The sequence below is a fragment of the Notolepis coatsorum genome, assembly GCF_963971535.1.
Source record: "Notolepis coatsorum genome assembly, chromosome: 7".
NCBI lineage: Eukaryota > Metazoa > Chordata > Actinopteri > Aulopiformes > Paralepididae > Notolepis > Notolepis coatsorum.
In genome coordinates, this window is record NC_140171.1 from 150,560,440 (window position 1) to 150,574,328 (window position 13,889).

General features: G+C 47.5%; 1 protein-coding gene across 1 annotated transcript in view; it reads right to left on the bottom strand.

Moving 5' to 3' along the window:
* Window positions 1-8,710: 8,710 nt before the first annotated feature.
* Window positions 8,711-13,889, bottom strand: part of LOC311231809 (fibrinogen-like protein 1) — a gene marked incomplete at both ends in the record, with an annotated part of 33,771 nt that continues 28,592 nt past the window's right edge. Inside the window, 3 exons of the mRNA XM_084318433.1 lie at window positions 8,711-8,945; window positions 9,257-9,474; window positions 12,703-12,791. Coding sequence (XP_084174559.1) covers window positions 8,711-8,945; window positions 9,257-9,474; window positions 12,703-12,791 — 542 coding nt within the window. The remainder of the gene's footprint in view (window positions 8,946-9,256; window positions 9,475-12,702; window positions 12,792-13,889) is intronic.

The following is a 13,889-nucleotide window of genomic DNA, read 5'->3' on the forward strand; positions in this document are numbered from 1 at the left end:
TTCACATAGGGATGTTTAGTAAATGATTGGGTTTCTTTCACATTGTACTCATAGTAATGCTTAACAATGGGGTCCACGGCTAACAAACCTCTGCCATAATGTAAACAAGTCGAACAGCACTAGACATTACATCCTTGCACTCGATTATTTGACACTGAAGACCAGTTCAGTTCCATATTTTCTCCCTCCAAGACGTCAAGATTGATCTGTGCCTGACGGGAACCTGCTTCGAGTTTTCCTCAACCCTCCCCCAAAAAGTATAACTTTATTGTTTGGTCAGTTGTTCGTCCTCAGATGTACCCAGAATGCCTCAGCTTACCATGTTCTGTTTTTATCTTCAACGCAGAATAAACATGATATGAAATCAGACAGATTCACAGTATTCTGTTGTCACCCGGTCCTGTTCTGTGGGGGACGTCTCTAATCGGGTCATATTATGGACAATGGGTTTTGCTTTTGACTTTGTATGGATTTGGCGCTGGGGCAAAAATGTACTCCTTGCCGTTTGTTCAGGGTTTGAAGTCTTCAGATTAACCTTTTAACATTTGAAGAAGAAAAAAAAAGCAGCATTAATTCATACAGTCTGTAGAGATGGAATTAGGGCGTGATGTCATTTGCGGTCGGCCGACGGACCGCTCGGGCTAAACCTAAAACAGCAGTTGCCGTTTGTGACGCCACAAGCAGTCATTTAGCTTTAATGAATCAATGGGCAGTACTTTTTGGAGCTAGTGTGACCGATCGTATGTGACTCCTCTGCGTTGTGTTAAACGTCGATGTCCCGAGGGAGATTCAAACCCGGGTCGGCCGCACTGCGGGGCGACAGCATAGACCGCTATACCAAGAGGCGAATTCACTGCTTGGTAACGTGTCTGTGTCTTTTTAACACATCCACCGCCATCCACGCTGTAAAGCGTTATTGCCCGCCATGCTTTGACCGCCAGATCTCGCTGTACAGCGTTATTGAGATCAATATTAAATTTTTTCGCCATGGCATTCATAATTCATATATACACCTCCGACGCTGCAGCTGGACCCTACGGCTCAATACAACGACGGCTCAATACCGCCGCCTGGTGGATGGTCGGGCGAGTTACACTCGAACAACAGGAAGTGGGGGCTGTGCGTCGATAAAATTCATCCGGCTGTCAGACATTGTTGCAAGGCTCCCGACAGACACTATAGTACATATGGATCGCTTTATAAACGTAATAATCGTGACTGTGGATATTACTCACGGACCTCCGTTACACCAGGAACACTGCTGACCTAATGCAATGTAAGAGTTACTGAGGAGCAGCCAGTCAGTCTGTAAGAGTTACTGTGGAGCAGTCAGTCAGTCTGTAAGAGTTACTGTGTGGAGCAGTCAGTCAGTCTGTAAGAGTTACTGTGTGGAGCAGTCAGTCAGTCTGTAAGAGTTACTGTGTGGAGCAGTCAGTCTGTAAGAGTTACTGTGTGGAGCAGTCAGTCAGTCTGTAAGAGTTACTGTGTGGAGCAGTCAGTCAGTCTGTAAGAGTTACTGTGTGGAGCAGTCAGTCTGTAAGAGTTACTGTGTGGAGCAGTTAGTCAGTCTGTAAGAGTTACTGTGTGGAGCAGTCAGTCAGTCTGTAAGAGTTACTGTGTGGAGCAGTCAGTCTGTAAGAGTTACTGTGTGGAGCAGCCAGTCAGTCTGTAAGAGTTACTGTGAGGAGCAGTCAGTCAGTCTGTAAGAGTTACTGTGTGGAGCAGTCAGTCAGTCTGTAAGAGTTACTGTGTGGAGCAGTCAGTCAGTCTGTAAGAGTTACTGTGTGGAGCAGTCAGTCAGTCTGTAAGAGTTACTGTGTGGAGCAGTCAGTCAGTAAGAGTTACTGTGTGGAGCAGTCAGTCAGTCAGTCTGTAAGAGTTACTGTGTGGAGCAGTCAGTCAGTCTGTAAGAGTTACTGTGTGGAGCAGTCAGTCAGTCTGTAAGAGTTACTGTGTGGAGCAGTCAGTCTGTAAGAGTTACTGTGTGGAGCAGTCAGTCAGTCTGTAAGAGTTACTGTGTGGAGCAGTCAGTCAGTAAGAGTTACTGTGTGGAGCAGTCAGTCAGTCTGTAAGAGTTACTGTGTGGAGCAGTCAGTCAGTCTGTAAGAGTTACTGTGTGGAGCAGTCAGTCAGTCTGTAAGAGTTACTGTGTGGAGCAGTCAGTCAGTCTGTAAGAGTTACTGTGTGGAGCAGTCAGTCTGTAAGAGTTACTGTGTGGAGCAGTCAGTCAGTCTGTAAGAGTTACTGTGTGGAGCAGTCAGTCAGTCTGTAAGAGTTACTGTGTGGAGCAGTCAGTCTGTAAGAGTTACTGTGTGGAGCAGTCAGTCAGTAAGAGTTACTGTGTGGAGCAGTCAGTCAGTCTGTAAGAGTTACTGTGTGGAGCAGCCAGTCTGTAAGAGTTACTGTGTGGAGCAGTCAGTCTGTAAGAGTTACTGTGTGGAGCAGCCAGTCTGTAAGAGTTACTGTGTGGAGCAGTCAGTCTGTAAGAGTTACTGTGTGGAGCAGTCAGTCTGTAAGAGTTACTGTGTGGAGCAGTCAGTCTGTAAGAGTTACTGTGTAGAGCAGCCAGTCAGTCTGTAAGAGTTACTGTGTGGAGCAGTCAGTCAGTCTGTAAGAGTTACTGTGTGGAGCAGTCAGTCTGTAAGAGTTACTGTGTGGAGCAGTCAGTCAGTCTGTAAGAGTTACTGTGTGGAGCAGTCAGTCAGTCTGTAAGAGTTACTGTGTGGAGCAGTCAGTCAGTCTGTAAGAGTTACTGTGTGGAGCAGTCAGTCAGTCTGTAAGAGTTACTGTGTGGAGCAGTCAGTCAGTCTGTAAGAGTTACTGTGTGGAGCAGTCAGTCAGTCTGTAAGAGTTACTGTGGAGAAGCCTCCAGCCAGGCAGGGTATGTGTTGCTAACTCCACCAGAACCCTGTTCAATTACAAGGAAAGAAAGAGGTGCATGGAGATAACTACATTTATACATTTCGATTTCGATTTCACAAGAAATGTTCATGTTCATTTAGACTGGTATATCTCATCACATAACCATGATAATAAACAGACTGGTATATCTCATCACATAACCATGATAATAAACAGACTGGTATATCTCATCACATAACCATGATATATAAACAGACTGGTATATCTCATAACATAACCATGATATATAAACAGACTGGTATATCTCATCACATAACCATGATATATAAACAGACTGGTATATCTCATCACATAACCATGATATATAAACAGACTGGTATACCTCATCACATAACAGCCCTGACACACCAGTCGCGCGGGCGACCAGCGCTTCACTTTCGCTCCCATGTTAACGGACGTAGCTGTGCCCACCGGGCGGGCGGGCGACTCGCGGGGTGGAATCGTTTTCGCTTTGGTTGGATTCAGAGGCGGGCGCCACGCGCATTTTCACAGAAATACACTCGATATCTGCATTATTACCACACGTATAGATGTTGTTCAACCGGCTAATGTGTCTGTATATCTTTCCCAATACAAATAAACCATATTACTATACTTTTTCAGGAGTACAGTCGCACTGATCATCAATCATTCTAAAATGAATTCTAACATTCTAATTAATTATATAATAACTGGTTATACATGCAAAATGGACATCTTTAAAAAACCTTCAAACAGGGACTGACTTCGCATATAGACTAGGCATTACAGCTGTTCCAATGTAAATGTGCCTTCCTCCGTGCACTTTCGCCCGCTCTGAAGTCGGACTCGGTGTGCCAGGCCACGCGCGCGATCTCGCACGGAACCCTGCAAGTGCCTGAGTGTGCGACTGGTCTGTTTGCGCCGTCATATATAAACAGACTGGTATATCTCATGACATTAAACTGTGTCTGTTGTATTTTATGCAGAAAGCTACTGTCGGGAATTGAGGAAAGAAAACTCCTTAAAAGCCTTTAACTACAAACTTTATTCTCCAGTAAAGGAAAATAATAATAAAAGTGACATTTCTACTGTGAAAAAAAAGAAAAGGAAAAGAAATGGATAAAAAAAAAAAATGACATTTCTACGACACATAACTTTTACATTTAGTAATTTAGCTGAACGCTTTTATCCAAAGCAACTTACAAGTTCTGTACAACAAGTCAGCAGGAAGGTACAACTCTGGCAGGAAGGGTAAGTAACATTGTTTGTCAAACAGTGTTGAACTTGAGTGCTACAGTCTTGAGTGCATAGTAGTATAGACATATTAGCATAGTAGATAGTAATATACAGTAGTCACAGTAGATAATAGTAAAATACGGTAAGAAGTTTTATTTTCTTATTTCAGATATTGATTGCAGAAGTGTGTTTTTAGTCGACAACTGACAATTGGACGGGTTTCGGCTCTTCTGACTGGTGGGAAGTTCGTTCGACAGAGAATAGCATCACTTTAATGACCCCTCCCCCCAGGAGCGCGGATAGGAGTGGGTCTGAGGCGGCCGGAAGATGCAGAGCGTTGGGGTCTTGAGGGTGTGTAGTTAGAAGAGGCAGAGTGGAGGGGTCTTGAGGGCGTGTAGTTAGAAGATACAGAGTGGAGGGGTCTTGAGGGCGTGTAGTTAGAAGATGCAGAGCGTAGGGGTCTTGAGGGCGTGTAGTTAGAAGATGCAGAGCGTAGGGGTCTTGAGGGCGTGTAGTTAGAAGATGCAGAGCGTAGGGGTCATGAGGGTGTAGTTAGAAGATGCAGAGCGTAGGGGTCTTGAGGGTGTAGTTAGAAGATGCAGAGTGGAGGGGTCTTGAGGGTGTAGTTAGAAGATGCAGAGTGGAGGGGTCTTGAGGGTGTGTAGTTAGAAGATGCAGAGCGTAGGGGTCATGAGGGTGTAGTTAGAAGATGCAGAGCGTAGGGGTCATGAGGGTGTAGTTAGAAGATGCAGAGTGGAGGGGTCTTGAGGGTGTGTAGTTAGAAGATGCAGAGCGGAGGGGTCTTGAGGGTGTGTAGTTAGAAGAGGCAGAGCGTAGGGGTCTTGAGGGCGTGTAGTTAGAAGATGCAGAGCGTAGGGGTCTTGAGGGTGTGTAGTTAGAAGATGCAGAGCGTAGGGGTCTTGAGGGTATGTAGTTAGAAGATGCAGAGCGTAGGGGTCTTGAGGGTGTGTAGTTAGAAGATGCAGAGCGTAGGGGTCTTGAGGGTGTGTAGTTAGAAGATGCAGAGTGTAGGGGTCTTGAGGGTGTGTAGTTAGAAGATGCAGAGCGTAGGGGTCTTGAGGGTGTGTAGTTAGAAGATGCAGAGCGTAGGGGTCTTGAGGGTGTGTAGTTAGAAGATACAGAGCGTAGGGGTCTTGAGGGTGTGTAGTTAGAAGATGCAGAGCGTAGGGGTCTTGAGGGTGTGTAGTTAGAAGATGCAGAGTGTAAGGGTCTTGAGGGTGTGTAGTTAGAAGATGCAGAGCGTCGGGGTCTTGAGGGTGTGCAGTTAGAAGATGCAGAGCGTAGGGGTCTTGAGGGTGTAGTTAGAAGATGCAGAGCATAGGGGTCTTGAGGGTGTGTAGTTAGAAGATGCAGAGCGTAGGGGTCTTGAGGGTGTAGTTAGAAGATGCAGAGCGTAGGGGTCTTGAGGGCGTGTAGTTAGAAGATGCAGAGCGTAGGGGTCTTGAGGGTGTGTAGTTAGACGATGCAGAGCATAGGGGTCTTGAGGGTGTGTAGTTAGAAGATGCAGAGTGTAGGGGTCTTGAGGGTGTGTAGTTAGAAGATGCAGAGTGTAGGGGTCTTGATGGTGTGTAGTTAGAAGATGCAGAGCGTAGGGGTCTTGAGGGCGTGTAGTTAGAAGAGGCAGAGCGTAGGGGTCTTGAGGGTGTAGTTAGAAGATGCAGAGCGTAGGGGTCTTGAGGGTGTGTAGTTAGACGATGCAGAGCGTAGGGGTCTTGAGGGTGTGTAGTTCGAAGATGCAGAGCGTAGGGGTCTTGAGGGTGTGTAGTTAGAAGATGCAGAGCGTGGAGGTCTTGAGGGTGTGTAGTTAGAAGATGCAGAGCGTAGGGGTCTTGAGGGTGTGTAGTTAGAAGATGCAGAGTGTAGGGGTCTTGAGGGTGTGTAGTTAGAAGATGCAGAGTGTAGGGGTCTTGAGGGTGTGTAGTTAGAAGATGCAGAGCGTAGGGGTCTTGAGGGGGTAGTTAGAAGATGCAGAGTGTAGGGGTCTTGAGGGTGTGTAGTTAGAAGATGCAGAGCGTAGGGGTCTTGAGGGTGTAGTTAGAAGATGCAGAGCGTAGGGGTCTTGAGGGGGTAGTTAGAAGATGCAGAGTGTAGGGGTCTTGAGGGTGTGTAGTTCGAAGATGCAGAGCGTAGGGGTCTTGAGGGCGTGTAGTTAGAAGATGCAGAGCGTGGAGGTCTTGAGGGTGTAGTTAGAAGATGCAGAGCGTGGAGGTCTTGAGGGTGTAGTTAGAAGATGCAGAGCAGAGGGGTCTTGAGGGGGTAGTTAGAAGATGCAGAGTGTAGGGGTCTTGAGGGTGTGTAGTTAGAAGATGCAGAGCAGAGGGGTCTTGAGGGTGTGTAGTTAGAAGATGCAGAGCGTAGGGGTCTTGAGGGGGTGTAGTTAGAAGATGCAGAGCAGAGGGGTCTTGAGGGTGTGTAGTTAGAAGATGCAGAGCGTAGGGGTCTTGAGGGTGTGTAGTTAGAAGATGCAGAGCGTAGGGGTCTTGAGGGTGTGTAGTTAGAAGATGCAGAGCGTAGGGGTCTTGAGGGTGTGTAGTTAGAAGATGCAGAGCGTAGGGGTCTTGAGGGTGTGTAGTTAGAAGATGCAGAGCGGAGGGGTCTTGAGGGTGTGTAGTTAGAAGATGCAGAGCGTGGGGGTCTTGAGGGTGTGTAGTTAGAAGATGCAGAGTGTAGAGGTCTTGAGGGTGTGTAGTTAGAAGATGCAGAGCGGAGGGGTCTTGAGGGTGTGTAGTTAGAAGATGCAGAGTGTAGAGGTCTTGAGGGTGTGTAGTTAGAAGATGCAGAGTGTAGAGGTCTTGAGGGTGTGTAGTTAGAAGATGCAGAGTGTAGAGGTCTTGAGGGTGTGTAGTTAGAAGATGCAGAGCGTAGGGGTCTTGAGGGTGTGTAGTTAGAAGATGCAGAGCGTAGGGGTCTTGAGGGTGTGTAGTTAGAAGATGCAGAGCGTAGGGGTCTTGAGGGTGTGTAGTTAGAAGATGCAGAGCGTAGGGTCTTGAGGGTGTGTAGTTAGAAGATGCAGAGCGTAGGGGTCTTGAGGGTGTGTAGTTAGAAGATGCAGAGCGTAGGGGTCTTGAGGGTGTGCAGTTAGAAGATGCAGAGCGTTGGGGTCTTGAGGGTGTAGTTAGAAGATGCAGAGCGTAGGGGTCTTGAGGGTGTAGTTAGAAGATGCAGAGCGTGGGGGCCTTGAGGGTGTAGTTAGAAGATGCAGAGCGTAGGGGTCTTGAGGGTGTGTAGTTAGAAGATACAGAGCGTAGGGGTCTTGAGGGCGTGTAGTTAGAAGATACAGAGCGTAGGGGTCTTGAGGGTATGTAGTTAGAAGATGCAGAGCGTAGGGGTCTTGAGGGTGTGTAGTTAGAAGATACAGAGCGTAGGGGTCTTGAGGGCGTGTAGTTAGAAGATGCAGAGCGTAGGGGTCTTGAGGGCGTGTAGTTAGAAGATGCAGAGCGTAGGGGTCTTGAGGGTGTATAGTTAGAAGATGCAGAGCGTAGGGGTCTTGAGGGTGTGTAGTTAGAAGATACAGAGCGTAGGGGTCTTGAGGGTGTGTAGTTAGAAGATGCAGAGCGTAGGGGTCTTGAGGGTGTGTAGTTAGAAGATGCAGAGCGGAGGGGTCTTGAGGGTGTGTAGTTAGAAGATGCAGAGCGTAGGGGTCTTGAGGGTGTGTAGTTAGAAGATGCAGAGCGTAGGGGTCTTGAGGGCGTGTAGTTAGAAGATGCAGAGCGTAGGGGTCTTGAGGGGGTGTAGTTAGAAGATGCAGAGCGTAGGGGTCTTGAGGGTGTGTAGTTAGAAGATGCAGAGCGTAGGGGTCTTGAGGGTGTTTAGTTAGAAGATGCAGAGCGTAGGGGTCTTGAGGGTGTGTAGTTAGAAGATGCAGAGTGTAGGGGTCTTGAGGGCGTGTAGTTAGAAGATGCAGAGCGTAGGGGTCTTGAGGGTGTGTAGTTAGAAGATGCAGAGCGTAGGGGTCTTGAGGGTGTGTAGTTAGAAGATGCAGAGCGTAGGGGTCTTGAGGGTGTGTAGTTAGAAGATGCAGAGCGTAGGGGTCTTGAGGGTGTGTAGTCAGAAGATGCAGAGTGTAGGGGTCTTGAGGGTGTGTAGTCAGAAGATGCAGAGCGTGGGGGTCTTGAGGGTGTGTAGTTAGAAGATGCAGAGCGTAGGGGTCTTGAGGGTGTGTAGTTAGAAGATGCAGAGCGTAGGGGTCTTGAGGGTGTGTAGTTAGAAGATGCAGAGCGTAGGGGTCTTGAGGGTGTATAGTTAGAAGATGCAGAGCGTAGGGGTCTTGAGGGTGTGTAGTTAGAAGAGGCAGAGCGTAGGGGTCTTGAGGGTGTGTAGTTAGACGATGCAGAGCGTGGGGGTCTTGAGGGCGTGTAGTTAGAAGATGCAGAGCGTAGGGGTCTTGAGGGTGTGTAGTTAGAAGATGCAGAGCGTAGGGGTCTTGAGGGTGTGTAGTTAGAAGATGCAGAGCGTGGGGGTCTTGAGGGTGTGTAGTTAGAAGAGGCAGAGCGTAGGGGTCTTGAGGGTGTGTAGTTACAGACCATTGACTGTTATGACGGCAGCTGGACTGTGATTGGCCACCAGAAGTCTATCCACCGTGGGGATGGTTCACCGCGTGGTCCGTGGTTTTACCGGGAAGGTGTTGCTCCGGTAACAGGGCGATGACCGGCGGCGGATGCTGTAGGTCGGCGGCTCGTACCATCATCACTACAGACTTGATGGAGTACCACCAGCCATGCCAGGTGTACCACACCACCCCGTCCTCCCTCATGGCTTGGTACGGTCCCTTGTAGTAATGACCGCTCAGGTTCCCCGACTCACACCTGGGCGAGGGAGGGAGGGAGGGAGGGAGGGAGGGAGGGAGGGAGGGAGAGAGAGGGAGAGAGAGAGAGAGAGAGAGGGAGATTGATTCTGTCTGTCTGTTACCTTCACTACTCGAAGCCACACAACACACAGGTCCAGCTCTAACAGGGAACCAGCTCCTGTTCATGGATATAGTTAATAATCCATTGATATTATTTTTTACCACCAATATCTCAAAAACCGAAATAAATAAATAGTGTTTGTGCTTTGTTGTACTTCTGAAACGACCCCCATAATGGTTCTTAAAATGAGTGGAATGTCCCTTTAATACCTGCTAAACCACCAACCAGACTTGTCGTGTCTGATACACTTGGGCTCCTGGTCATCATGGCTGCTGTTGGGGTCGTCGTTGGAGTGGTCGTAGGTGCTGAACTGGACTCCTCCTCCTCCTCCTGACTCCGCCCCCGGGCCGGTCCATTTCATGCCAGAGGGAGGGGTGTCATCCCCGGCGCTGCCCGTGGACTCTCCCAAATGGAGCAGGTACTGATCCTGAGAGGACAGGGGGGGGTGAGGGAGAGAGAGGGGGAGGAGTGAGAGAGAGGGGGAGGGAGAGAGAGAGGGGGAGGGAGAGAGGGGGAGGGGTGAGGGAGAGGGAGGAGTGAGGGAGAGAGGGGGAGGGGTGAGGGAGAGAGGGAGGGTGAGGGAGAGAGGGGGAGGGGAGAGGGGGAGTTAGGGAGAGGGAGGGTGAGGGAGAGAGGGGGAGGGGTGAGGGAGAGAGGGAGGGAGAGGGGGAGTGAGGGAGAGAGGGTGAGGGAGAGTGAGGTGGGTGGAGGGAGAGAGGGGGAGGGGTGAGGGAGAGAGAGGGAGAGAGGGAGGGTGAGGGAGAGAGGGAGGGTGAGGGAGAGAGGGGGAGGGGTGAGGGAGAGGGAGAGAGAGGGTGAGGGAGAGTGAGGTGGGTGGAGGGAGAGAGGGGGAGGGGTGAGGGAGAGAGGGAGGAGTGAGGGAGAGAGGGGGAGGGGTGAGGGAGAGAGGGAGGGTGAGGGAGAGGGGGAGTGAGGGAGAGAGAGGGTGAGGGAGAGTGAGGTGGGTGGAGGAGTGAGAGAGAGGGGGGGTGAGGAAGAGAGAGTGAGGTGGAGGAGGGAGAGAGAGGGGGGTGAGGGAGAGAGAGGGGGGGGAGTGAAAGAGAGTGAAGTGGTGGAGGGAGAGAGAGGGGGGTGAGGGAGAGAGGGGGAGGAGTGAAAGAGAGTGAAGTGGAGGAGGGAGAGAGAGGGGGGTGAGGGAGAGAGGGGGAGGAGTGAAAGAGAGTGAAGTGGAGGAGGGAGAGAGGGGGAGGGAGAAGATACAGGTGGAGAAGGGGTGGAAGCAGGAAGACAGATTGAAGACCAGTATGAAAGTTCCCACAGAACTAAGTAGACTAAACACAGGCTTCAGGCGAGGATGTTGCGTAATATCACACAAATCTAACTAGATTAGATGTTGCGTGGATGTCGCATAGCATTGATTGGTTGGTTAGCGAATGGGGGCGGGGCTGTCATATAATATTGGTTCCGCAGGCAGGAATACTATCCTCGATAGTTAACGTAATTTATACAAATGGAAGTATTGATTTCTTTGTAACGAATCATTCAAAAAATATACAGTCAACTGGAATATGTTAGTTTTTTACACATATGTTGGATTATGTAATTGGTTTGTCATGACAAACCAATAAACAAATCGCAAATTAACCGGTGGTTATCCTATAGCCCTAGTTATAATTATGTACATTTCAACAAAGTGGAGCTGCAGGGGAAGACTTCCATAGCATACGCCTTAAAATCCTCTTACCTTGACGATTAAAAGCCTCCACTATTTAGTAAACAGTATACCCATGGCTGGTGTTCAGATTTTACGTTGCCAGCTGGTGAGAATTTGTTGTAGCCAGCCAGCTAGCGTTGATGCTATTCAATGCTATCATACCCAACTAACGTTAATGCCATTCAGAATTTATTAACATAGCTACAACACACAGTAACGTTAACTCTTTCTCTGCCAACAACGATTTTATACGTTATTGGCCGCCAATCGTTGAACGCCAACCACGTATATACGTTATTTGATTGTTTTTTATTTTATTCGCTATTTCCATTCATTATCCATCCAGGGAGCCTGGTGTTACCATAGGGTATGAGTCTGAGATCACAAAATTCCAATACCGCCACCTGGTGGTATGCGGCCGGTAGGGGTGGACGGTATGGTCTAAAATTTATATCACGGTATAATTTGAAGCATAGATGGTAACGGTATATATCACGGTATCATCGTTTTTGATAACAATTTTTTTTTATTTTATATATATATATATTTTTTTATAAAATATATATATTATATAATTAGACTTGTACTGGTATTATCTGCGAGACATCGCCACCACGCAACAAGCTCCACTGTCTGTGTGTACTCTAGTAGCCTCCAGCTACGGCCAGAATTCTCCGGAGCTGCACCTGGACCTATACTCGAGTAGCCTCGAGCAGAGCTACGGCCAGGATTCTCCGGCGCTGCACCTGGACCCTATTGTATTGGTATTATAACGTTAGCAAGCCCTCAGCTCGAATACGCATCGAATCAGTGTTATAAGACATTGATATCATGAGCTATCTGTAGCTACTGCATATATAACGTTAATACAACGCCTCAGTGAATTATTTAGTTCAATGGGACATTTCGTTTTGAACGGTGAACTAACTTGTGTTAACGTGAGCTAACAGCTAACAGGTAGCATACACGTCTCTAGTACTAGACTTTGTGGAGCGTTTGTTGATGTCAGGAGCTATCGGTAGCTGGCCGACTAGATACCGTTCGGTTAGACAATGCCCCATCATGTATTAAACTAAAAGTGAATAGTTGACTGGGTCATTTTGTAACGGTAGCTAAGCTAACGTTAGCTCAGGGAGACGCCGACAGCTCCCGTGTCCCGTCCCACTAGACTACTAGACCCGTGTTTACATGCGTGCGGTAGGGGCTGGCACGCCCACTGCGCGAAGCCTCCTAAATAACTTTTTCCAGTTCGCACATATCTATTATCTATGACTAATTCTATCTATTTTTAGGGGCAAATGCCAGTGAAATAGTCGCGCTGTGGTTACATGACGTCATTGCTATTTTAGAGCTGCACTACCGGTTACACGGTATACTCAAAATCCATACCGTAGAGCAAATTCATACCGTTTATACCGTATACCGTTTATACCGTCCACCCCTAGCGGCCGGTATTGCACTTCCTTTGAGACTCTGTGTATGGGGCTGTGCGTCGATTATATTGGTCCGGGCAGACTTTTCTAGTAACCTGAACCAATCGCATTGAATAATTTTTTTATCATTTTCGGGACCCCCGATTCATTATGCTGTGGTGGGTTATGTCGTGGGCCAAATGGACATACGATCTACCAGATGGCAATCAAATAATTGGAATATTCTTTTTGGAATCCCACCGGCCACAGGTAAGAGCAATTTAATGTCAATTTCAGCTTGATTGTGCCTCGTTTTCATAGCCATCACCCTGATCAGCATTGCATCCATAGCTATAATATAGAATATAGTTATAGCCCTGCAAACAAGGTGACCGACTCCATTGGTTTAATGCGTGGCAGCACTACTGGTCACTACCGCACTACTGGTTAACCTTCTGGTAGTGAAAGAGTTAAGGAACTTCAGAGAACACATGTCCTTTCCAAAGTGGATACATAATGTTCTGAAATTAAGGTGGCCAGGTGTGAAGTCATGTGTAGAATGACCTACCTTCTCTCCATCCACTTTGAAGTTCTTGTACTCAGCAAAGCGCTGATTCCCCTCAAAGTCCTCCATGTCGATCCTCATGTCGTAGTCTCCTGCGAAACACTACGGTGAATAGGCATACCAGGAGCCAAGATGGCTTCCCATGCACACACCACATACCAGGAGCCAAGATGGCTTCCCATGCACATACCAGGAGCCAAGATGGCTTCCTATGCACACACCACCACCACTGTATCATTTATTTTATCATATTCGCTGTATTTTGTGGCTGTAAAAGGTTTGTGTACGTTGTTAATGTTTGTACAGTATATTTAGATTTACAACGGATTGAGAAAGTTCCAAATCGCATATTTTCCATCTACAGACGGAAACCTTTCAAGAATGCATGTGAATACAACCACATTGATATGGTCCAATTAAATCACTGATTGAGTCTTTAAAGCAGGCAGGGATAACCTCGTTCCCAGTTTTATCTCCTCTGTGAGATAAAGACTGGTAAAGCACTACAGCCGAAAGTGTGAATTTCCGGTGTATGTACTTCCCCTGGAAGCTGCCTCCAAACGGACCAAACTTTTCCCGAATCCTGTCGGCAAACAAGCTAGAACGTTCCGGTCATAATAATGATAATAATAATAATAATAATAATAATAATAATAATAATAATAATAATAATAATAATAATAATAATAATAATAATAATAAATTGGATTTTAAGAGAGAAGCGCCTTTCTCAGACTCAAGGACACTGTACAAGGAAAGGGTGGGGAAATAAAAAATTTGAAAAAATAAAAGATACAAATTATGAATACAGTATATGTGTATAGTACAGGAAAAAACAAATAAGATAAAAAAAGGAAGCAAGGTGCTGTCCAATTTGATGAAGTGGTTGAAATTAACAAAAAAAAAAGAATACAGAAAACAAAACAAAAACAAACAAACAAACAAACAACAAAACAAAACAACGGGATCTGTGGCTTAAAACAAAAGAGTCAGGGGTGGGCTACTTGGGAGCGGGGCCGTGTTGCGTGAAGGCAAGTGTGAATAGGTGGGGTTTTAGCTTGGTTTTGAAGAGGTTGATGGTGTCAGAGCCTCGGATGGAGGGGGAGAGGGAGTTCCACAGCCTGTGGGCAGCTACAGCGAAAGCTCGGTCTCCCAGTGTGGAACGCCTGGTGCGGGGGATGGTGAGGAGG